Below are 23,492 nucleotides of genomic sequence, written 5' to 3'. Positions count from 1 at the left end.
GCCACCTACAGCATACACTCTCTATTTTCCTACCATAATTCCGTGGACCGGCCGGCTGTGTCCTGTATTATCTACTGTACAACATCCCTCTATTTTTACTATACAACGTCGCGAAAAACTGTTCGCGAACTGACGTCGGATGACTCTAATAACGAGACTGGATTTTCTATGTACAATAGTCTATCTATTTACACATCTGCCGTGGGAATAATCAAGACAACAATATATCAAGGCAACATCTTCCACTACCCTGTATACCTACGAACCAGACTTCTCGCGACCAAAACTCACTCCAACCTCCCAAATCCCATCCCCTCCCAATTCCTCAAAACTTTCCTCTTAACATCCTCAGTATAAGACTCCCTAAAATCCGCCGCCTCCCAATCCCTCTTCCCCTCCTTATACTCAACAGGCATAAGCGCGTCACTAACAACTTTCCCCCCCTTAACCGGCGAATGCCATCCATGCCCATTATACGGAATAAGCGGAAACGCCCTAACATCCGGGAAGAACGTTTCATCATCGTATGGCCGACACCTCGTCGAAAAGGCCCACATGACAGCCTTGTCATCGTACACGTCGATATCTGACCCCACGAGAACGAGTCGGTGGATTGTGTAGCCGGCTTTATGGTTGAAGATCAGGTCGCCGATTTGATGGGCGAATTGTTTGGGTGTTGTGTTTAGCGATGGGAGTTTCGAGGTGTCGATTCTCAATGCGACCCATGTTACCTGGCTGGTGAATGGGGCGAAGGCGTCGAGGACAGGGAGGTTGGCTTTTTGGCACAGTTTGCGAATTTCGGCGGCTGCTAGGGAGCCGATCATTGTTTGCTGGGGATGTTAGTATAGGTGCTTTGGGATTGAAGGGTTCGGGAGTTAAGGGTTAAGGGGCTTAAGTACCGTCTCGTCAGTGAGTTTTCCGCACGAGCTCATGGGGAGAATGGCGTTGTTTCGGTATGTGATTTTGTTGACCTTGTAGACGGGCCAGAGATGGGTGTCGCCGGGGAAGATATAGCTATACCTCGTTAGTAAATACTCTGCGTTGATATCAGTGTTCCTGGGACTTACCCGTGCATCTCTCCAAAAGGCCCCTCAGGTCCCCTCTCAGTGATCGACAGCGTTCCCTCGAAGACAATCTCCGAGTTGGCGGGAACAAGGACGTCATTCGTGTCGCACTTGGTCAGCTCAAGAGGCTTACCGACCATGGCACCTACATACTCGGCCTCCGTAACGCCATCGGGTATAGGCATGCTCGACGCCATAATGGCGGCGGGAGGAACACCGAATGCAAGAGCCCAGGGGACATCGCGACCTTCCTTCTTCCACATCTGGTGGATTTGCCAGAGGTGCTGAGGCTCGATAACCAAACCAGTGAGATGGTTCTTGTCGTGAACCATTGCGCGTGCGATGGACCAGTTTGTCCACTTCTCATCTGGGGATTGTACGATGTGCATTCCTTTCCTTCATGTTAGCTCTTCTCCGTTATTAAAGCTTTAGCTAAACCATACCAAAAGACTGCACATAAGCACCCCCATCACTCTTATGAATCCACGGCATAGGCATCTTGGTCAAATCAATCTGATCACCCTCGATACTATTCTCCTTGCACGGTCCAGTAGGCACAACACTCGGCGGAACAGGCGGCAGAGTATCCGCCTCAAGCATCTTATCCAGAATCTCCCTCATACCAGCTGTCGGTGGAAGAGCGAGATGACGCGCAAGACGACCGAAGCGTTCACTCTTCGACTTCCTCAGGGACGCAGGCGCTCCTAGGATTCGGAAGAGACCGTCCTTTGCGCCGATGAGGTTATTGAACAACGGCGCCTTTTCGTCATTTTCGCAGACGAGACGCGTTATGGCGGCTGCTTCGAGGTAGGGATCGACCTGGTCATTAACCTCGATAAGGTCATTGTCGGCCTTGAGGGCTTCGACGAAGGCGCGGAAGTTGAGATGGGGTTCGATGTTGGTTGACATGGTGTAGACGATTTCGTTGTTTGTTGCACTTGTTCAAGGACACGAAACAAATTGATGCTCTATTTAGTGCCAAAGGAGTTATATATGGCACGGCATACCGGGAACTCGGGACCTGCAGCCACTGTCTATCTTGTCGGGCCGATGAAGACGCTCATCTTGCTGTACGGATACCTCGGAGACTCGGAGGCTCGGCGCATCGGAGATGCTGCGGCGATCGAATAACGGAATCCATGTTGCGGTGTGGGTTTTTCTAGAACGTCCCAACAGCCGTCATCGGCCATTTTATCCAGCATAGAATTGCATGATTCTTAGTTCAGACGATCTAGAGTTCTAGAGTCTAGACTAGAGGTTGCGGCACGCTGCTTGACTTCAGGTACGGGCACCGCCCAGCCGCGAGAAGACCAAACGTCACTTGTTCTGATGAGGGCAGACTCTATCGCCAAATTTGATTGCATGGAGGAAGGCGTGGCCAGATATTGCATTTAAGTTGAGGAAGGAGCGACCTAGCACAGCCCGGCACCCATCGCGCCTTCCCAAAGCTCTTCGTATGTCCAGTCCCCCAAAGGAAGGCGCGATGGTCGAAGGATGATTCTGCGATACTTGGAAAGAACGGCAATCCAGGTGACGGGTACTATCGGCTCTCGGCTTGGAGTGCTTGTCAAGGATGTTGTAGTTGCCCTGATATGTGTACTCGAGGCTGTATGCCGTAGAATCAAACATTTTATGTACCGCTAATCCGGGACCCGGTTGGCACAGTCCGAATCCTATCGGGAGAACCTATAGTAAACACCATCTCATCTCTTCCCGAATATTGAGCAGCATATGCTCCGTCCTCTCTTAGGGCGGCATATCAATGGCTAGAGTGTCGATGACGCCTTCAGACTTCAAGATCACGTTTATTTCGAAGCAAACTAGCCAACATAATCTGTCAGAATATACTTGAAAGAGGAAAGGAGAATTGTTCGACTATATCTGCAAATTCATCAAGCTAATCTCCTGTCCTACTAGCCAGCGGCCTTCAACACCACCTGCAACTTGTGGTCGCCCCTGTTCATCCTCCTACTACTCGAGACGCCAGAAACCACGAAAATATTTCAGATGCTCAAGCCTTCTTCATAAGCACACCCTGGACCCTAGGCAACAAACTCAATTGCTCATCTGGCTCTTCAATATCCTCCACATTTTCCCACTCCCCGGCATCAAGAATATCAGCCAGCACACTACGAGTTAAGTGGCATCCAACAAATGAACTCCAAGCAGGCTCCAGGAGTGCTTTTCGGAAAGTTAGTCCACCTGCATAAGATATAAAAGGGAATCAAAAAATAAAACAAAAAAAAAAAAGCATACCTTGCTCAATCGTCGTCAACCGATTCCGACTCCACCCATGTTCCCAGAAGATAAATTTACCGCCGGGCTTGAGTAACTTCCATACTTCCTTCATGACATTTTTAGGATCCTTGACGGCGCATAGTGTCTGGATGGAGAGGACCGTGTCGATGCTCTCCTCTGTTATTCCTTCGGTTCGTAGGATGTCGCTGTCCTCGATGCCGCAGACTAGAAGTTTATACTTATCGCGTAATCCATCATTCGTTTTGACGATGGAGTCGATGTTAGGCTTAAAGTGTGGGTTCGGATCAACTCCGTAGACAAATTCAATTGCGGAGGTGTCGAAACGATGGAGCTGGTTTCCTGGCCCAGGGCCAAGTTCGAGAACGACGCCACTGGCTGCTTTCACGAGAGAAGGGACGATGGTTGTATTTTCGAATGCAATAAAGCCACTCGCTAGACATATAAAATGAGTACACCTCGTGGGATTATATAAGAATGAAACAGGGGTTTGGTTCACATACCGTTGTCACCAAGTAATTTCGCAGAAGCGACATCGCGGATTTGTTGAAGACGCGTGGTTCCTGTGAGACCTTCGCGTCGGACAATTTGTTTGAGCGCTGCCCAGTGCACTGAAAAACGGTCATTAGTAGGATACCGAAGAATGAATAAATTCGGAAAACATACAGCAAATGGACATCCAGATCATGCCAACCGGGCGAAGGAGGCAAGCAAGACGGCCAGGTTTGGGTGGCATGTTGCGTATCTGAGACTGTTGGAGAGAAATACTGGCCCTAGCAGATCTATACGAGTGATTGAAAGAGGGGAAACGGGAAACCGATATCTCTGCCAGTGTGAGATATCGGGAGAAAACAGAAGTAAGTTGCAGGATGGTGGGCAAGGCAGATGAACTAGTAGATGGGCGAGGGTCACAGTCAGCAGTAAGCGAGTGCATCAAGTTAGACTAAATCCGACCTAGTCTCTCTCACAGTCTCCAAGCTGATTCTTGAGGGATTGACGCGCAGCGATAGCCTATCATCCTTTTGGGTGGTGTAGAGTAGATATCACGTGCCAACGGACCCCCAAGCGAGCACGATCACGTGGCTGACTCATCCGTCTGTTGCTGCCTGAGGCATTCAGGATACAACAACCAGCCGGCATCGCACCTGCCAACATCTTTTCTCGGAGCACTCGGTCTTCAACATTCGCTGATCAGAACTATCTGAACTTCAGTGTTGCACTCCGTTGATGGTGCTGAATTGATCTCACTTGTATCCCCGAGGAATGAGCCATTGCGGCGGTAACGCGGTTCCAGCGCTATGGACAACGCTCCACCAAACAGCCAAGAAATCGATCGTGTCCTGCGTCTGAAGAGGAAGCAGCGAGAATCAAAGGCTTGCTACCCCTGCCGTCAGCGAAAGGTAAAATGTGATGGTGAACAGCCATGCAGGACATGCGCCAAGCGAGACCACCCTCAAATATGTGCGTACAACGTTGAAGGAACTCCTGCTCGGAAAAGAACCTCGATTCAGCCAAGAGATCGGAATGCGTCCCGGGGTAGCCAAGGGAACGATATACTATCTACCTCGCCAACCCGCAGCGTTAGTGCTGATGCGTCCCGACCTCTTGCTTCTTCACCCGGAGGCCCTCGGAGCTCGGCCCAGCCTAACCAGGAGAGCTCATCTTATGTCTTCTCAGGCGACAACTCGCTTGTCTCTATGCTTCGTCAGCAGGATCCTGATGGTACCATGGCTCGTGAAGCTACGTCTGTGTTGGGTCTCCATAACACGTACATGAGCTATCCCTTCATTGAGTCCAAGACACCGCAGGATCGCTGGGCGGCTCTCGTGGATATACTCCCTCATAGAGACGAGGTATTGAAGTATGTTATTTCTGAATTTCTTTAGCTTGACCTTGGCTGATGTGAAAGGTATTTCCACTTCTACCGCATATCTGCATACCCATTTAATCCGATCCTTGTGGACGTCGATAAGTTCGAATCGGATATCTGCGTTTACCTTGCAGCCTACGCGTCAGGTGAACTATGCGACCGGAGTAAGATCTCAGATCATTGGGCATCGGGGAGGTCTGTTGGTCACATTAGCCTTCTGTTGGCGACATTGGCTGCCGGTGCTCATTTTTCCGACTTGGAAAATCCTCAGCGATCAGAGCTGTGCCAGGATTTTGGTAAGTCAGCGCGTCCACCGTAAGGTAAATTACTAACGAGTCAGCTCGTCGGTCTTTCCAAGCTCTTCGCCTTGCCAACTTTCTATTTCGTCCTTCTTTGGAAGTCGTCCAGTCCCTCCTTATTCTCGGCAATACCCTGCAAAATAATGGACAATCTGATTCTGCCTGGGCTTTACTGGGTACCACGGTTCGGCTGGCTCAAACGATAGGCTTGCATACGGAGAGAGGGATACGGCATTGGCCTGAGCAAATGAAATTCAAAGCAAAGTCGTTATGGTAAGGCCCGTCTGTTTGCCTGCGTATGCTTCTGACATTTGTAGGTCAATGACGGTATGGCAAGACACCCTCCTCAGTCTGTGCTACGACCGGCCACCCATCGTCTCATCTCGAGGATGGAACCCAAAAGCCGTATCGGCACCCTCTAATTTGTCTTATGTCAATCTAATGCACTATATCTGTTGGATAGCGCTAAAGGTTATGCAACTGGACGAAACACCAGAGTTCGAACCGACTGAGAACCTCTCGTTGCTCGCCGAACTTGACCGCACATACAATGGTGCTCAGCCACACCTTCTTCAGCGAGAAGCTTGTAAGAACCTTCAGCAACATTTGGAGCACCTCGCACTGCAAATGCACTTTTCGTTTGCCGTGTCCGCTCTATGCCGACCGGCCATCAGGAGTTCTCCCCATATTACCCAGGATACCCGCTATGCGACTCTGCGTTCGCGAGCAAAACAAAGTCTAATCATGGCGTCAAATACTTTCCTTGCTTTCCAGGCATTAAGCATCGTTCCCCTACGAACGTGGTCCATGGTCCATACAGTCCTGAGCTCGACTCTTCTTCTCTGTACTTGGCAGGAAACGCGTGATGATCCAGAGTGCAGAGACCTCCAACAAAAAGTTATCGAAGTCTTTTCGGCAGGTAATACATCTGGTAAGGATACAGGGAGTTCTGAGTACAGTCAGTGGCTCTCGGCACGACATATCAGGGCCCTTATCACTTTACGACAGTCCCTCAGACAGCGCACTACGCAAGTGACAGCGATGAACACTGTTCAGAACCAGAATCAGGTTCCAGGAAGCATTCCGAATCCTGAGGTCGGCAATGTTCCGCAGGACATGCCATGGATGTGTGACTTCTCCATGTACAATGACCTCTTTCCCGGACTGGATTATGGGTAGATAAATTCAGTCACGTTGTATACGTCGAGAAAATGACTGACAACATTACAGCATCCCCGGCGAAATGGATTTCTCGCCTGTGACCTACCTCGATTCTATCATGAACGGTGCGTATTTTTGGATGGCAATGTTACGTTCATCGCTGACGGGAAACAGTTCCATTGTTCAACTTTCCCGAGGGAACTTGAGAGATCGCAGTTCAAGAATCAGCTTTCAAATGCTTGAACTAATCTTCAAATTGACCTGAGACTCAATGGTGCCGCCCGAGCCGTGTAGCAAGTCCCCACGGGCCATTCGGTCTCTCGGATATGATTCGGGACTCGGACTTCGGTGTCTCGCACCCAACCCGTCACGCTCCATCGCGCATCCACGGCATGCCGATGAACGGAGAAGGCGAACTCTCGAGCCTGGTTTTCGAGTTCGAATATTTCGTCTGCTTGTTCCGGTGGATGAATCAGGTATATAAACGAGAAATTCCGCTAGACTAACGTCGCGCAGATCGCCTTAACCATACCACAACACATAATCAATCATATCCACTATCAACACTCTCACTTTCGCTTCCGCACGGCTGAAATAACAACTAAGAATGCTCCCTCAGTTTCTCGGCGGTCACAGATCAGTCACACCAAGCTCAACGCGACAGTCTCCAGAGCCAGAAGGAGAGCCCTCACAAAACAACATGACCAGCACACACTCACCATCAGCATCACACACACCTCGCCGCAAGCGGATAGTCGTTGCAATGACAGGCGCAACCGGCGCATTAATGGGCATAAAACTCCTCATCGCCCTGCGCCGCCTCAACATAGAAACCCACCTAATAATGAGCAAATGGGCCGAAGCAACCATAAAATACGAAACAGACTACCACCCGTCAAACGTCAAAGCCCTCGCCGACTACACGCATAACATAAACGACATGGCAGCGCCCATATCATCCGGCTCCTTCAAAACAGACGGGCTGATTGTATGCCCATGCAGCATGAAGACACTCGCAGCTATTAATTCCGGGTTCTGCGACGACCTGATTTCGCGCACTGCAGATGTTATGCTTAAAGAGCGAAGAAGGGTGGTCCTTGTTGCGCGGGAAACACCGCTTAGTGAGATTCATTTGAGGAATATGCTTGAGGTTACGAGGGCTGGAGCGGTGATATTCCCGCCTGTGCCGGCGTTATATATTCGGCCGGCGAGTGTGGAGGAGTTGATTGATCAGAGTGTGGGGAGGGTATTGGATCTTTTTGATCTGGATACGGGGGATTTTGAGAGGTGGGAGGGGTGGAAGAAGGAGTGATTGCAGTGCTATTTGGGGGTTGGGTAAAAGAGCTGTAAAATAGATTGGATTGTCCTTGTATATCATATCAATGCCATGTACTTATTCTACACATCGCATACAAAGCGCAGACATAGAAGTATCGGTTCACTATCATGCCAAGCTACTTAGCGAAGTGCATGATGAGCTTAGAGATACCTATCAACTTTTTAGCCTTATCGGAGAGCTGTGGTCACCGACGGGACTTCACTTAGATATCTAGGCTCTAAGGTATATCAAACGATCACTATCGATCGCAAGAAGTGGATACCGACGTCATCTAATAGAAGTTACGTAGAGTTAGGTGTCCAGATCAAGCAGGCGGCAGCTGCCCAGATACCGATACACGTCAATTTGTTTGCAAGTGCGGCTGGAGATTCGGTTCGGATAGACTAGACCTCCAATCTAGCATTATCGAAAGGACACTCGGGACCCTCGCTGTCCTCGGGGGATCTTCGGTATCTTGAAGATATCGGCAGCCTCGGCAATGGGGGCTCGGTGCTTTGCCGTACGCCTTTACCCCACACCCCGCGCGGAAGATATTCCGGATCTCTGGGTATGATATAAGACGTATTCCCTTTTTTAACAAGTTGTTAAGATAGAGGTGAACTATTCAATATGTTCTACGAACCAGGCGTCACAGACCATGGCCTTCCGCATGATCCATTCAAGGTACATCCACCCAACCATCCCCTACTGATAGACACATACTCGGAAGCCAGGACGTTTCCACCTTTTCAACTCACTCGCAATACATTCAACGAAACATCTAATGAACAAAGCTGATATACGACAGGCATGCGTAATCCCCCGCCCAATAGGCTGGATAAGCACCCTCTCCCCAGATGGGAAACCCAATCTCGCCCCGTACAGCCAATTCAACAATCTAACATTCGACCCACCATATGTAATGTTCAGCGCGAACCAAACATCCAGCAATGAGCGCAAAGACACAGTCATAAACGCTGAACGCACAGGCCACTTCGTCTGGAACCTCGCTACCTACCCGCTCCGCGAAGCAGTGAATATCACCGCCGAACAGGTCCCGTATGGGGTCGACGAATTCGAGCGCGCGGGGTTAACCAAAGAACAAGGGTCACTTTCCAATGTCCCCATGGTGCAACAAAGTCCCGTGAAATTCGAATGTGTCTATCACTCGACGATAAGGTTACCCGGGACCCCGCCGATGGGCACGGTGGATATTATCATTGGGCGGGTTGTGGGCGTGCATATTGAGGATAGTGTGCTTACGGATGGGATTTTGGATTTGAAGAAGACGGAGCCAATTGCGCGGTGTGGGTATTACCAGTATGCGGTTGTGCGGGAGACATTTGAGATGGTTATTCCGGGGATGAATGAGGCGTTGCTTTCTGGGTTGGAGGGGAGTGCGAGGAGGAATGGGGAGTTGGGTGGTCGGAAGGGAAGAGACGCTGGGAGGACAGACGGGGAAGGACAGAAGGGAGAGTCAGCGTCAAGGTAGACTACATCGCGTTAGCGACAAAAAGCCCATTGTCTCTTGTCACCAGACATGCGAGGTGGTGTGTGATCGATACACCAATAGCTTTGGGGCATGACAAACCTTGGGTTGGCCAGAGGGCTCATGATGGGGAGACTTGGATGCTTTCGAGGTCTAAACTTAGAGAAACGTAATATTAGCGCCACGAGTGTCAAGCACCTTGATGGAAACGCCATGGGGCTCGTTTTGCAAGGCAGAGACGAATCTTGGGCACTAAATTGATTGGTCAAGGGGGACCGCGGCTCTTAGCCAAGAATTAAGGACAAAGAATTGCAGGCGCTGGTAAGCGCCAGGAGGAGAAACCTAGCGTGAAATCTATATCTATCCATGGTGACGCAGAGAATTACTCAACTGTATTGGCGGAAGTGCCTTGGTTGGGCGTGATTGCAACCCCCTTCCGCATCCCTTCCCTCTCGCCCCTCCCATAAACATACCATGTGAAGCGGCTGCCTTTTGTCGAGTGCTATCTTCTATGCCCATCAGATAGCACATATTGGCGGAACAGAGCATTGTGTAGCGTGATATGGGCAAAATTGCTGGTTAATGGGGATCAGCTGCCCATCGGTGACGCCAGTGGCTCTCCTCTGCCCTAAACGATAAGCGAAACCGCAGTTCTTCATTACGTCGTGACGTAGGATCTATGACAGCACCGGTGACTTGCGACTTGATCTTCACGGGATTGACGCCTACAGCTTGGGGAATTGCCGCTCAGGATTTGGCTGTAGGCCAGTCAGGCCGGAGTCGAGAAATAAAGTTGCATAGTGCGCATATGGTTTGTGTCAGATACGTCTCACCCAGAGTGAAATCTCCTAGTAGATTGGCCACGGTTGTCTGTCGAAACAATACCATCGCATCGTTCGCTCCTTCCCGATGTCTATGGTGTGATAAACAGTGGACAAACTTAGGCATGAGAGAACCACAACCGCGCCTTCCCTGTTGATATCGCTACTGCAGCCTGGAAGAGAAGTAAATACCGAAGTTCCGTGGATGGGAATGGCGGTTTCTCAGTTACGTTTCATATTCTGTTTTTGAGATCCTGGAGTCTTATACTCGGTCACTTATCTACTATCAAAACACCCTAACATCTCACTATTCACGCATCGTCTACATATTCGCACGAAATGGCGTCCAAAACTTTTCGATTCCTGCCAGCCCCGCAAGTCCAGCAACTGCACTTGAGATACGTCATTCGCCATATTCTTTCAAGCCAACCCGGCATGCTCGAGTCGGCGGTTCATTCCCCAATGAACATGAAACATTATGCAGAGGAGGAAGATGTCTCCAGCTCGCTGCAAACCTTTCCGAGAAGATCATGAAAACCCATGCTTTTCCCGACGGCAACAAACGAGCTGCGTTTGTGGCGGCCAATATGTTCTTGCAGATCAATGGATACTACCTCCAAAAAGTTCCATTTGAGCAGGCCAGATTCAATGGAATCAATAGGGGTTTTCATTGGAATTACATGGATTTGCCATGAAAATCGAATCAAAATATCATCTAATTGCCCGCTGTTATATTTCAGTGTCCAGTCTTGCTTATCGCCACACCAACGTTTTTGGCCCGTAGGTGGAACGCCCCCAACTCCCGCATGGACATACATTCCACTTGCCGAGACAATGTAAAAACCGGCAGACCTGCACGCCGAATCCACCATCGCTCGACATCGTTCATTGCGATGTAACCCCAAAATAATCGACTAGACAAGTCTGGGTAGGCCCGAGCCGAGCGGAGCTGGAGCTGGGGCTGGGCCGGAATCATTGGCCATCTCTTTATGCAGGGTGTGCTTAGTGCCACGCCGTCAAGATAGACAGGGCCCGTCCGGTTATCGCAAGTATGGCTTTGGATGAGGTGACCTTTGACAAGCGCATGAATTCTACATGCAGCGCTTGGTCCGGAGGCTGCAAAGCAGCAAGCTGGACTTAAGAGACTGTGGTTCTGTTTACCTGTAATTTGGTTCCGCCAGGAGGTCGGGTCGACCAAACGACATGAGATTTCATACTTAGTTTTATTAGCAGGAGGGTCCTACCGGCTACTGTAGGTAGTTTACTTCACTTGTAGACTTTGGTTGAAAGGAGTGATGGACTTTCTGAGGAAAAACAAATCCTATTTTCACAAACTATATACAGCATCCCCCTCTCCCACTATCCCTCCCCTCTCCAATCCAACAAGCCAATCTGACAAAAGGACGATTAACCTAGGTAGCGATCCAACTCACCACTCATGAAGGGGGAGCGCCACCAGGGGGGCCGCCACCGCCACCGCCCATACCGGCGTCCTCGTTCTCAACACCACCATCCGCAGTGTAGTAAGCAGCAGGGGTAACAGACGAGCTCTTAGAGGAATCAATCACAACAGTGATCCAAGAGAAGATACCATCAGAGACATCCTCGCCAAGCAAAACATACTCAACAAAGGGGTCAATGTCGTCCTCGAGTTCCTGCAGCAGAATGCTGTCCTCAGAGTTCAAGGTAAGTTCCTGCGTGTTGGTAGCGTAAACGCCAGTCTCCTCAACAGTGGAGATAAGGTCCTGGTCGAAGAAGATCTGGCCGACGTGGGAGGAAGTAGAAGTGTAGAGACCCGAGATGGTGTTGTTGGAGTTGACGGTGGTCTCGTTGGCGGGGTGAGACAGGACGTGGATGTGTGTCGCGCGCCCGGTGTAGTGACCTGGGAAGGTGGTCAGGAACTCGGCGACACCCTCGGTGTCGGTCTTCTGAAGACCCCGGAGGAAAGTGCTGTCGATGTTGGAGGTGTCAGCGGTGTTGCCGTTGCCGTTGGCGTTGACGCCAGAGTAGACGCCCGTGGAGTTGCAGTGCCAGAAGTCGAGGTAGACGTCGGGGACGGGCTCGCAGGTGGTGGAGTCGACGAGCTGAATGTCGAGGTAGAGGGGGACACCCTCCTGGTCCTCGGTCAGGTCCTTGCGGATCAGTTCACCAGAGACGTCTGTTTATGTTAGTCTGCTATTCTGGAGATATGATTAATTGACTGGGACGTACAGTAAGGACCCTGGGTGACATCCTCGGCAAGGACGCAAGTACCACCAGAGGCAAAGAGCTCAGAGGGGTCGGTGTTGAGGTCAACAGCCAGGTCAGAAAGGTGGCTCTCGTTGAGAGGAGCAGTGTCGCGGGCCTTGAGGACAGGGCCGGTAAGACCACGGGCCTTGCGGACCTTCTGGAGCATGGCATCACGGCGGGCAACGCTGGCAGCCTCGACACCACGGGCCTTGAGCTGGGTAGCGCACTGCGCAGAGAGACCGCGGGTGTGGAGGTTGTTCAAGGCCGCGCGACGCTCAGCGGCTTCAGCCTTGACATCGTGGCCGGGGTGCGCGGAAACGATGGTAGCCAGACCAGCGAGACCGGCGGCGAGAGAGGAGAAGTGAACCATATTGCAGGCGACAGAAACAGACAGAGAGGCTTGAGGATTGAGTTGAGAGTGGTTGATCTGACCCAAAGCTGGGTGAGGAGGCCCCTTTATATCTCTGGGGTTTGAGATCCCTGACTCTCCACGGACCTCGAATATTGGCCATGACGAATAGCCAGCTCGACATTGGCCATTGCAAAGACGACAGCGTCCAGCCAGGATAGCGTACGCAGCCACATCAGCAGGGTGCAACGGAATTAGAGCAAGGCAGGTCCACACGTCTTCAAGGTTCAGCCACGGGGGACGCTCCAGAAGCGCCAGAACGGCCGCTGCCAATAGTTTACAGTGATTGCAGCGTGGTAATTGGACTAGACTGCAGCAGTCGGCGTCTGAGTTCCTGAGCCATCGAGGCCGCTAAGAACAAGCTTGTTTGAAGATGGGGAAATACAGGTGTCGATCACTGGGCTGACGACGCCCACTCTTGGTTCTCCGTATAGAATTGGTGGAAACTCCAGACGCAGTTTGGGAATCAACGCGATAATTCCGGTATGGGGTCTTTACAGGCAGAGGTGATACTTCAAAGCGTTGCGAGTTGTAACCTCATTATCTGTCGAAAACGCATCTAATGCTGTTGAACCCTGTTAGAGCATGCACAGAGACGCCTGCAGAAAGACTCTGATGAAACGTCAATTAAGGCAGCACAGTAATGCGTATTCCCCGATTCGACAAGAAGGCCTCTCACTCCAGCACATCAAGCACCACCAAGACCCGGAGCGCAAGCTAAGACGACGAGGCCGCGCAGTGATCTTGGCAAAGTCGTCATCCAGGGCCCTCCAAGGCCCTCCAGAGGGCTCCAGGGCTCTCCACCCCGCCGTGCCGCGACAAGAGCTCGGAATTAGCCCTTGATTGTAATCCCGAGATCGCCGGTCCCTTGCCCTAAAGGGAGAATCCCACCTCCTGCCACGCCCTTGGCAACTGCCATTAAGCTCGACATCGGAATGCGCTCGTGGCCTTATTCCGAGCCCTAACGGGTCTTGTTGCACTGATCGACATGGCGCAGCCAACGGTTTCGCTGCGATTCCTAATGTGCCCAGTATCGGTTCGTGCTATCTGCCGATTCGAGGCAGGCCGAGGTATAATTTTTTAGCTGAGATGTGCATCACGGATGTGGATATGACTCGTCTTCCGGGTTGATGTTCTCGATTTCTTGGGTTGTTGTGATGTTCGGCCATCGCGATCGTTTTGGGAGTGGCTCCGAGGTTCTCCCGTCGGAATTCGGCCGGATGCACCGGATACCAGATGCTCTATCTTCTATCTCATTGTGTGTATATAAAATGATCTTCAGGTTCTTTTTTGCTTACAAAAGTCGCCTCAGCCTGAATTAAGGCTGGGCGGCGGTCTCCGGGGATCTTCTTCAGCTAATTTACAGCCACATCTAGCCTTGGATAATGCTTGACGCGATAGAACACAAAATATAAATCAAATGGCAAAATTTTGTCCAGACATTATACAATGATACAGGGTCTTCTACGGTTTGGTGATACAGAAACTACGCTGATAACAAGGTTACCTTGCATATTTTTTTTTTGCGCCGTTTACTGCACAACGCCGTATGCGAACCCGATCCATGCCAGTCAAGGTCCCTGCATAATCAAGCTAACGGCCGTAGTTGATGAAGTTTCTATAGATATAAGTAAGCGTCGAATAGCTTCATTTAAAACCTCGGAATAAGACTCTAGTCACCTAGTGGGTTCCCCCTGGCACGGAGCGGAGAATCATAGTCTGCACAGTCAATCCACAACCCATTCAGATTCCACAGGCCAAGACCAGTGGAGCACACCGACTGCAAAACGATGTAACAAAGGACCTTTGGAGAGCGCGTAGGTAGACTCTAGACTTTGCAAGTGGCGAAGAACCAAGATGGTGTCTTCACTGCAGGGTCTGTAGGTATATGTCTTAACGTCCGTTTAGACTTCAGACATTGCGGTCATAGACTAGCTTTTGAGTAACAACTCGATACAATACAGAACTTTCTAACTTTGCACCCGTACCTTAACAATCTCACAAATCATCCCCAACTGATTCGCGGGCTCAGCACCGTGCCGTCCCTGCAAGGCTAGCCAATACATCCTGAAGGATGCAATCCCTGTTCCCTGACGAGAGTCGCGGCCTGTGCGCTGGCATGACTGCGTATGCGCGACCCTCAATTGAAAGGTAAGCTGAAACCACGGGACTTATTCCCGCTTCGCTTCGGTTCTAGAAGTTGTCAATAACGGGTCGCGAAGGGGTACACTTCCCGCAACTCAGACCGGCCGCGTAAGGTTGGCTCTTTACGTGAGACTGTGGCTTGTTGTTACTTTTTCTTCATTTGAGATACGTGGTAGCCTGGTTTGGTTGGGGGGTCTTCAAGGAGAGGACCGGTGAGCGCCGCTTTCCATCGGTGTGTATATTCGAACGAGTTGAGCTATGTGAGTGGAGAGAGGCAGCTTGAGGCATTGGTGGTAGGTAGGGCCGTACGTCTAAGCGCACGAGATCAGAAAGAAATTCTCTTCTCGTGAGGGACGCTGACTGCTGAGGTTCTCACTACCTCAGCCAAACAACGACCACTGTGCTCTAACTGATTATCTGCCCTGCCCTGTCCTTTCAAAGTCTGCCGCTGGGTGAATGAAGGTCCTCATGTTGTTGGCTAGATAGTCGACGTAGCAGTTGTTGATAGATTCTTCGCAGAACAGTCCAGTGATACTTGAAGGAATCCGGGTGTTCTGGTCTCAGGGGCTATCACAAGCTTCTGCTGGCGGTGGCGAACTATCTGCGTCCTAGGCACGGACGACACGACATTTTGTTGCTTCTATCATTCATGGGGTACCCTGAAATATTCCTCGTGCCCGATGAGAAAAGCCTTAAGTCCATCTCCCTAGGTTCTCCAATTTTGTCAGTGTATCTGTCGTGGTCGAGATATCGACCGTGACGAGAGCTTTGTTCCATTGTTGGAATCTAGGTAGGGAAATGTAGCGTCCAGTCCTGGAAGCTACAAGGACGGACTCGCTGGTTGACCTGGCTACTCTGACTGACTGGGCTCGAACGATGCTACTTCATAAAGGGTGGACTGCATAACCCAAGTCCATGTGCTTCGCTCACCCTTCAGAGTAAATAGCTTGCATTTACCATTCAAATTTACTATACGCTCATCCCATTCGATGTTGACAATATTCTGGCAGCTGCTTCACCAAGAAAGTAAGAATATTATCTAGACCTGGGAGATACAAGCAAGCCTGTCCTAGATTTGAATTTGATGATGTAGAGCCAGGAAGCCGTCTCTAATTTTTACTTTGTCACTTCCTAAATCCTCTGGACTGTATGAAAAGTGCGCTGATGATAATCTTTTGCCTTGGCTTTGATGCATTGCCCTGTTTTCTGGTTTTTTATGGCTTTAGAGGAGCTTTGGCACCGGTAACCTAATTTTCACGTTGGTATAGCTAGCCTTGCGGAAGGAGAAAGATGAAAAATGCAATACCCGAGTTGCAGTAGGGTAGTTGGTACGTAGCTACCTTCGTGGAGTTAATATACATATATATATATATATATTTACACAAACGCGTGCCGGTAGGAGTCCTTATATGGTGGTCGCGATACCGACAGCCACGACCCGTCAAACCCTACCTTCCTAAATCTTATGCATCCACGTTTCATCAACCGTATAGCTTGCTTGGACTATTATACAGTCAAAGCAGATAATCTTCATTCTGAGCCTGTCCTGCTTAGAAATCGCGGGGAACCCGCCGGATATATCGGAAGGAAGTACCCACATCCACAAGCTTATTTATGTCAAGCTTCAACGGTCCAACCCCTTTCAGTTCTCAGACATATCGAGGAAACCATAACACCCCAGACAAGCCAAAATGAGCGAGCCAGACCACACAGGTAATTCGTCATCCTTTCTCGCCAGGAAAGACCGGTAGCTTACCCGCCCAGGCACCTACTTCACGGCCAAGCGCCACACCGACACATACCCAACCATCGACCCGAGCAAGAAAGACCTCACAGGCAAATATGTCTTTATCACTGGCGCCTCTAAGGGTATTGGCCGTGCCACGGCCCTCGCTTACGCCCGCGCCGGCTGTGCGGGTATTGGCATCGGTGCCCGAACTGATCTCTCTGAAGTGAGCTCAGCGATTGCCCAGGCCGCAACTGACGCCGGCAGACCCGCGCCTCAAGTCACGACCGTGAGCCTAGACGTAACAGACCGCGCGAGCGTCTTCGCCGCGGCAGAAACCATAGCCTCCTCCTTCCCTCGGCTCGACATCCTCATAAACAACGCCGGCTACCTCGAGATCCGCGCGCCAATTGCCGAGACGGATCCAGATGAGTGGCTCAAAACCTGGACGGTCAACACAACAGGCGTCTACCTCATAACACGAGCCTTCCTCCCACAGATCCTAGACCCGAATCGCCCGGGCCTGCGCACAATCGTGAACCTATCCAGTATAGGCGCGCACCTAATTGCTCCCGGCGCATCAGCGTACCAAACGAGTAAACTGGCCGTTCTGCGCTTCACAGAATTCCTAAACGCCGATCATGCCAAGGATGGGCTTGTAGCGTACGCCGTGCACCCTGGGGGTGTATTGACTGATATGGGTCGCCGCTTGCCGACTGACAGACATGCGTTTCTGACGGAGACGCCGGAGCTTTGTGCGGACAGTTTGGTGTTCTTGACGGAGACGAGAAGGGAGTGGCTTGCTGGACGGTATATTTCTGTGACGTGGGATATGGAGGAGTTGCTGGAGAGAGAGGAGGAGATTGTGAGTGGTGATAAGTTGAGGGTTCGGATGGTGATTTAGGGGTGTAGATGGGAGATGTATATAGACGTCTGAACATGCAATCCTCGCACGCGGACCTCCCATATCCAGGTCAGGAAGCAGGGTTCTTTACTCCTGACACTAATTACTTACTCCTGACACCCGGACCCGGCGTAGTCACCCCAAGTCCCCACTGACAAACACGACCAAGACAGCCGCATAGGCAGCAGAGGCACTGAAAATCTCCGTGCGGCGAGCGTTGGTCAACAGGGTAATGCATAACGCAAAGGCTATCCAGTTCTTCATCCTCGATGGCTTAACGTCGGACGTCCTCCTGTGCCAGAATCTGCTCTTGGATCTTTGCGCATTCAAGGAACGACAGCGGGTCTTTGTAGAGCTTGACCATGCGGACACCTTCGCGGACCTAAAACTCGTGAGCTGGCTTTCCCGAAAGGAGAAAAATTTCCTGAGCGCACTGAAGAAGAGGGTTAGACACCTTCATCATCAGCGCACCCCGCGTCGTCTGGTCCCGATTCGTGCCGGAAACAGTTGCATCTCGAGGCTGCGCGGCAGCAAGATAGACATGCCCAGGCGGATTCGTGATATCGCCAAGCTCCCTGAAGCAGAAAGAATTGTTCGCCTGGCAGAGGAGGAAGCCAGGCATTAAAGTTTCATCAAGGATATCTCCTTGCGCTTGAAGCACGAGCAGCAGAAGCTCACAATCTTGACTGGTCGGTCGAGGACAAGGAGCAGCTTGACATCTACTGCATCCGTATGAAGCGGAATATAACGCTTCTACATGATAAGAACTGAACTGAAGTACAGTTCGAGATATCGTGAAAGCATATGTCTCTTACTGATTTTCGTGGTATTTTCTTGAACGGCGTTTGCTTCTGGGAAAAGGAGTTTGGACATCCGGAGGTACTCTGACGTTTGGAGTTGATCAATTTTGGGTATCGTAGCACAGCCACCGCCTCTTACATCTAGAGACTGGAACTTATCACATAGTGATTCAATCAAACGACCAGATAGTCGATAAGCTTAATCGTACCCCATATGCTTATGCCCAGCTAGCTGCGATCTGCCGACCATCAAGGTGCATGCGTCATAGTCCCAGATTCCGCCAACTCCGCTTGCCCGTGCCTGGTTGAGCTTCCCCACACCAGACCCAGGTCCAGGATAATCATCTTGCATGCGGGTAATTAAGACAAATTATCCTATCTTACTTATGCGAAGAAGAAAATGGAATGCAGCAATGTAATAAATCCTCGTCTCCACAGTCATATGTCAACGCAGCCTGACATGTCAGGCATCAAAGCCCCTGGCCTGGCCCAATCGACCCACGGTAGCTAGCGCCCCTAAACCACTTTAAGGCATTCACTAAACTATTCCAGGGATTAGCGCCGAGTTTCCCGGCAACCAAGTCCGGACAGGGAACCCTGGCATAAACAGTGGAAGTGATTGTGTCATCCATCCGTAAGTCATAAGCAACCTGCAGTTTGCTTCCCTTCGGACTTATCTACCGTAACTGACATACTCTGGTTCTGACTCTGGCTCGGAACTTGCAGCCTGACCTGGACCCTTTAAGACTGAAGACCCCGCTGATTGACACATTTACTAACTTTCTTGCAGGTACATTACACGATCGCATAGCATAGCTTCTAGCTTGTATAGCTAGATAGCGTAGGAGGAGGATATCGCACATGAGGAACATCATTCCGGTGTCGCAGACATCGACAGCACTCGCCAGTATTACTGCATCGCTATCCCGATTCGTTATACTCCTTACATTCCTCACCCTCTCGCTACCTACCGTCTTCGCATCCCCCTTCCCGCCGAACATTCCATCCGCCGACAATGTCTCACTCCAACACACACCCCGCGCATCCAAACCTTTCCTTCTCCGCGTCATGCCCCTCGGCGCCTCAATAACAGTGGGATACCGCTCGACCGATGGGAACGGGTACCGGAAGTATCTCCGCGAGCAGCTAAGGTATGCGGGGTGGGAGATTGATATGGTGGGAAGTTTGAGTAATGGGACGATGAAGGATTATGTATGACATACCTATTACTGGAACGCAATTTGTTGAGAGGGGAAAGTGCTGATGTTTGTTCATGTGCAGCAAAACGAAGGCCACTTTGGCAAAACAATCGACCAGGTTGCGAACGCTGCTGTTGATTCTGCGGGGATGCAGCCGAATGTTGTTCTTATTAAGTACCTCTGCCTGCTACTCTTTTCAACCGCCTCTACAACAGAAACTAACATGCTTGCTCACTCGCAGCGTCGGCACAAACGACGGCATCCAAAACGTGCACATAACAGGCGCAGGCGACCGCATAAACTCCCTAATCACCGACCTGACCTCGCGAATCCCCAACGTCACAGTGATCCTCTCCACATTGATCCCAAACACAATCGCACAACGGGTCATCGAGCGTCTATCCGCCGAATACCGGAACGTCGCGGCCCGGCGCCGCTCAAACGGGGACCGCGTGATCCTCGCCGAGATGAGCTACTTCATTGACTCCTCTCGACTAGTGGATGGCACGCACCCGGATGACCAGGGATACAAGGAGATGGCGGCCGTTTGGTGGGCTGCCATTCAGGAGGCCGAGGACGAGGGGTTTTTGAGCGCGCCGAACGACGTTACGAATCGCATGGCGAGTGTGCTTAAGGGGAATAGTACGGCTGAGGGGGAGGGGTTGGATGATGGGCCCGTTAGTGATCCCGAGTTACCGGCTTATGTGGCGCCTGCGCAGCCGGGGAATGGCGATACGGGGGATGCAGCTGGGGGTGGGTTTAATTGGAAGGGGGTTTGGGTTATTTTGGGGGTGCAGGTTTTGGGTGCGTACTCTTTTCTCTCTACTTGTTTGGAGGGTGATTGCTAACGGGCGGCAGCACTGGCGACTCTCATGGGATGAATTGGATAGGTATAAGGTGAGCTACCTACGATCGTAGAAGACGGCTCAATGGTGTACATTTCGGTTTTTGGATGGTATATATAGACGAGGACACACGACTCATGAAATTGAAAAGGAAATGCCATGAATACTCATCAAGATGCAATTGCTAAATTACTATATATCAAAAGGGTAACGTCCCATACGCACCACAAGCAAGGCCTTTGGTGTCACCTATACGACAAGACAAGCCAAGATCTACTCTATAGATCTATATACACCCCGACGCATCTACCACAAAACCCACATCGGCATATCTGGGTTTGTTTAAACATCAAGCACAATCGTCTTCAACTTCGCAAAATCCGGTGTCCCCAACCCAGTAACAGGATCCCACCCCTCCGTGGCATTCCAGCTCGCAAACGGAATAACAGGGGATCCATTAGGCGAGCCACCGAAGCGATCATGTCCATCGCACCCAGTGCTCCCGCCATTAACGATATCATTCAAACCCTCCACACCAGATTGGTACAGCCAGGGGTTTAGGAATCCAAGAACAGGCAAGCCAGCCTCGAGACGGACATCATTGAGCAATCCAACGACACCAGCGAACGCAGGTGTAGAGCAGGATGTCCCGTCGTACAATCCGACGCGCCCCTTATCAACAACAGCATAGTTCTGCGCTTGCGCCGCGACGTCAGGGAAGGCACGGCCGCTCTTGTTGAAGTACTGCGCTTGCTTGTCGCCGAGGATACCGAGGAAGTCCTGCACCGCGGAGTCCTGGTAGCTGGGACGAGCCCAGTAATCTGAGAATCCGCCGGAGGAGAAATATGTTCCTGCCTCCGGGGCTGTCCCGTTCGTTCCGCCGACAGATGTAACCCAGGGGCAGGAAGCAGGGAATTGAGGCGGGAAATGAGTCGTGTTCGTCCCGTCGTTCGTTTGGCATGCTGAGCCGACGCCTGAGTCCCCTGAGGAAATGAGGATACTCACGCCGCGCGATCCGAGTTGAGCGTAGAGGTTACAGACTGTCCTTGCATAAGACTCAGGAATAGTCTGTTCGTCTTCTCCATACGAAGTAGAAATGACCTGCGGGAGCGCACTCTGGTTCAGTTTCAGTACACTTTGCAAGAACTCTAAGAACGGCTCATTCGAGTTCTCCTCTGGATCCGGCGAGCTAAGGTCAGGAACGAGTTTTCCGCGCCCTCCAGTCGTGAACTCAGTTACTGGGATTGGCGCCGCAACGGCAAGGAGGTACTGCAGGTCGAGGTTTGCCTCGCCGCTATCCTCCGTCGAAGCCTGGTCATTCAGTCCGCCGTTGAAGGCGATAACGCTGAAGTTCTGCCCGACTGTGCTTGGTGCATATTCCTCCTGGAACTCGGCTAGGTCGTCGTAGCGAGCATATTGCTCTAGGAACGAAGCGAAGGCGACTTTGCCGCCGTTCTTGGAAGAGGGAGTGTATCCCTCTGTGTTGTAGAGATCGGAAAGACAGTTCGGTGTAATCGCGTCGTTACAGTGATCGAGCGATCCCTCTGCAACGGCCGCAAGAAGCATCCGGCCCGTTTCAATGAAGGTAGGCTTGCTCCGCATCGTCGCGCGGTTCGAGCGGAGCCCACCGAACCTCGTCGTCGGCTGAATCATATTGATATGCCCCTTGACATTCTCAGGAACAGAGTACTCCAGCGTGCGCAGCACGCGACTCCCCTCGTCCTCACCGTTATCATTAAGCGGGACATACCACAGGAAATCTGCGTCGAGGAGGTCATTCGCCTCGCCCACTGTCGTCCGGAAATTAATCCAGTCTGCGTCCTGCTCGTATTGCACTTTGTTACCACTTAGCCAGGAGCGCACGGTCGATGAGGCTTGTTCGGTTGGCATCAAGAGTTCTTTCATTTGTTCGTAGGACCCGAAGTGCTGCCCGTAGTTTTGGTGGCCGGGGGTCGACATGTCGAGGAGGGCTTGCTCGAAGCCTGCGACGTTGTGTTGGTGCATGGCGATGCGGAGGCGGAGGGGTTGGTTGGGGGAGGGGGTTGAGTCGTAGCGCCAGCCTAGATAGCATGTTTATTAGAATTGTTCTTGAATAGAGAGATAGGATGGGATGTGGGAGAGGGAATACCATCAGGAACACCATTCAATCTCTCAAACGCCTCGGCGGCTACACCGTTGATCAAAAGCGACGCCCCCGCCAGGGAGAGCGCCGTTACACGAGCGAGGGAGGGCAGCATGTTGTCTTGTCTCTCTCAACTCGAGTACTGGATTATCGAGTCCAGTCCAAGTCTTGTCGAGTCCAAGAAAGATCAGACCTGAACAAGGGCGATCCGATCCCTTTATTCTTAAACCGCCCAGCCATCCTCCAGCTAACAAGGGGCCAAGTCCATAGCCTCGCATGATCGGCGTGACGTGCTTGCATCGCCCTGCCAAGTGACAGCCATCCATAATCCCTATCAACATGAATGCTCAGATCCAGTTACTCACCTTCCGCATTTCACCTAGCAGTTGCGATTACAATGTCGCAGCGCTATTTTAGTGGCCCCTCGTCAAAGAACAATCAAAGGCGACACACCCAATGAAAGGAGCGTTCTTTGTCGGCTTAACGCTCTTTGAGTGACTGATCGTCAGGGGCCCGCTTGGCTGTGGGTCTGGCATGCCAGTGCGCTTGTCTGGCTGGTTGTCACTGTTTGGAGTAGATGCACGGGCGTGGACGGACTTCGCCGTGAAGATGGTGAGAAGAGGGGGATGTAACGCTATCCAAGACATGCAATTTATTGTGAATTGGACTAGGCGTTGGATAAGCATTGTGGTTTTTGCTTGGTTGTCTTGGTTGGGGAGGTTGGAGTAGGGCTAATTTTTGGGGTACGCTTGTAGGTTGCCACTGGTAGGATGGTGGAATGTGGAGGGGTTATTGGCATTGTTAATAGCAAGGTAGTATTCATTTCCATCACATA

The 23,492-nt window shown here is 51.2% G+C and overlaps 9 protein-coding genes across 9 annotated transcripts; 5 read left to right on the top strand and 4 right to left on the bottom strand.

Annotated features, from left to right (window-relative positions):
* Positions 1–287: 287 nt before the first annotated feature.
* Positions 288–1,996, bottom strand: BDV14DRAFT_211038 (UbiD family decarboxylase; the record flags this gene model as incomplete). The annotated part of the gene is made up of 4 exons (XM_073776017.1): positions 1,508–1,996; positions 1,068–1,455; positions 900–1,014; positions 288–830 (listed from the first exon to the last, which is right to left on the bottom strand). The coding sequence occupies exons 1-4, from the start codon at positions 1,971–1,973 to the stop codon at positions 288–290; spliced, it is 1,512 nt and encodes a 503-aa protein (XP_073624529.1). The 5' UTR covers positions 1,974–1,996.
* Positions 1,997–3,075: 1,079 nt separating this feature from the next.
* BDV14DRAFT_203599 (class I SAM-dependent methyltransferase) lies at positions 3,076–4,056 on the bottom strand (the record flags this gene model as incomplete). Its single annotated transcript, XM_073774317.1, has 4 exons — positions 3,076–3,245; positions 3,321–3,755; positions 3,824–3,931; positions 3,987–4,056. 4 exons carry the CDS (start codon positions 4,054–4,056, stop codon positions 3,076–3,078), a joined length of 783 nt encoding a protein of 260 aa, XP_073624528.1.
* Positions 4,057–4,475: 419 nt separating this feature from the next.
* On the top strand, positions 4,476–6,668 carry BDV14DRAFT_211034 (Zn(II)2Cys6 transcription factor; the record flags this gene model as incomplete). Its single annotated transcript, XM_073776016.1, has 4 exons — positions 4,476–5,181; positions 5,230–5,486; positions 5,531–5,762; positions 5,807–6,668. The coding sequence occupies exons 1-4, from the start codon at positions 4,619–4,621 to the stop codon at positions 6,666–6,668; spliced, it is 1,914 nt and encodes a 637-aa protein (XP_073624527.1). The 5' UTR covers positions 4,476–4,618.
* Positions 6,669–7,298: 630 nt separating this feature from the next.
* On the top strand, positions 7,299–8,086 carry BDV14DRAFT_180106 (UbiX family flavin prenyltransferase). Its single transcript, XM_073769858.1, has one exon. It carries the CDS (start codon positions 7,351–7,353, stop codon positions 7,960–7,962), a length of 612 nt encoding a protein of 203 aa, XP_073624526.1. The 5' UTR covers positions 7,299–7,350; the 3' UTR covers positions 7,963–8,086.
* Positions 8,087–8,598: 512 nt separating this feature from the next.
* BDV14DRAFT_192144 (flavin reductase family protein) lies at positions 8,599–9,460 on the top strand (the record flags this gene model as incomplete). Its single annotated transcript, XM_073771594.1, has 2 exons — positions 8,599–8,652; positions 8,777–9,460. 2 exons carry the CDS (start codon positions 8,599–8,601, stop codon positions 9,458–9,460), a joined length of 738 nt encoding a protein of 245 aa, XP_073624525.1.
* A 2,165-nt stretch (positions 9,461–11,625) lies between these two features.
* Positions 11,626–12,913, bottom strand: BDV14DRAFT_211029 (intradiol ring-cleavage dioxygenase). Its single transcript, XM_073776015.1, has 2 exons — positions 12,490–12,913; positions 11,626–12,436 (listed from the first exon to the last, which is right to left on the bottom strand). The coding sequence occupies exons 1-2, from the start codon at positions 12,875–12,877 to the stop codon at positions 11,715–11,717; spliced, it is 1,110 nt and encodes a 369-aa protein (XP_073624524.1). The 5' UTR covers positions 12,878–12,913; the 3' UTR covers positions 11,626–11,714.
* A 3,808-nt stretch (positions 12,914–16,721) lies between these two features.
* BDV14DRAFT_121306 (SDR family NAD(P)-dependent oxidoreductase) lies at positions 16,722–17,807 on the top strand. The gene is made up of 2 exons (XM_073765903.1): positions 16,722–16,774; positions 16,826–17,807. Exons 1-2 carry the CDS (start codon positions 16,753–16,755, stop codon positions 17,689–17,691), a joined length of 888 nt encoding a protein of 295 aa, XP_073624523.1. The 5' UTR covers positions 16,722–16,752; the 3' UTR covers positions 17,692–17,807.
* A 1,545-nt stretch (positions 17,808–19,352) lies between these two features.
* On the top strand, positions 19,353–20,571 carry BDV14DRAFT_203592 (SGNH/GDSL hydrolase family protein; the record flags this gene model as incomplete). The annotated part of the gene is made up of 4 exons (XM_073774316.1): positions 19,353–19,703; positions 19,773–19,864; positions 19,932–20,494; positions 20,549–20,571. The coding sequence occupies 4 exons, from the start codon at positions 19,353–19,355 to the stop codon at positions 20,569–20,571; spliced, it is 1,029 nt and encodes a 342-aa protein (XP_073624522.1).
* BDV14DRAFT_180099 (S53 family peptidase) lies at positions 20,461–22,895 on the bottom strand. The gene is made up of 3 exons (XM_073769857.1): positions 22,664–22,895; positions 20,549–22,595; positions 20,461–20,494 (listed from the first exon to the last, which is right to left on the bottom strand). The coding sequence occupies exons 1-2, from the start codon at positions 22,770–22,772 to the stop codon at positions 20,878–20,880; spliced, it is 1,827 nt and encodes a 608-aa protein (XP_073624521.1). The 5' UTR covers positions 22,773–22,895; the 3' UTR covers positions 20,461–20,494; positions 20,549–20,877.
* Positions 22,896–23,492: the final 597 nt, after the last annotated feature.

Source organism: Aspergillus stella-maris (assembly GCF_047715825.1).
Source record: "Aspergillus stella-maris strain CBS 113639 unplaced genomic scaffold BDV14scaffold_62, whole genome shotgun sequence".
In the NCBI taxonomy this organism is placed as follows: Eukaryota; Fungi; Ascomycota; class Eurotiomycetes; order Eurotiales; family Aspergillaceae; genus Aspergillus; species Aspergillus stella-maris.
Note: the sequence above shows the minus strand (reverse complement) of the source record. Positions and strands in the feature narration are given on the sequence as shown.

Bases quoted from the DNA above. Each gene is read 5' to 3' on its own strand.
- BDV14DRAFT_180106 (XM_073769858.1), top strand. From the start codon at position 7,351: ATGACCAGCACACACTCACCATCAGCATCACACACACCTCGCCGCAAG.
- BDV14DRAFT_211029 (XM_073776015.1), bottom strand. From the start codon at position 12,877: ATGGTTCACTTCTCCTCTCTCGCCGCCGGTCTCGCTGGTCTGGCTACC. The intron at 12,437-12,489 runs GTACGTCCCAGT...TAACATAAACAG, and splicing joins TGTCACCCAGGGTCCTTACT to ACGTCTCTGGTGAACTGATC.
- BDV14DRAFT_121306 (XM_073765903.1), top strand. From the start codon at position 16,753: ATGAGCGAGCCAGACCACACAG. The intron at 16,775-16,825 runs GTAATTCGTCAT...TTACCCGCCCAG, and splicing joins GAGCGAGCCAGACCACACAG to GCACCTACTTCACGGCCAAG.
- BDV14DRAFT_180099 (XM_073769857.1), bottom strand. From the start codon at position 22,772: ATGCTGCCCTCCCTCGCTCGTGTAACGGCGCTCTCCCTGGCGGGGGCG. The intron at 22,596-22,663 runs GTATTCCCTCTC...CATGCTATCTAG, and splicing joins ATTGAATGGTGTTCCTGATG to GCTGGCGCTACGACTCAACC.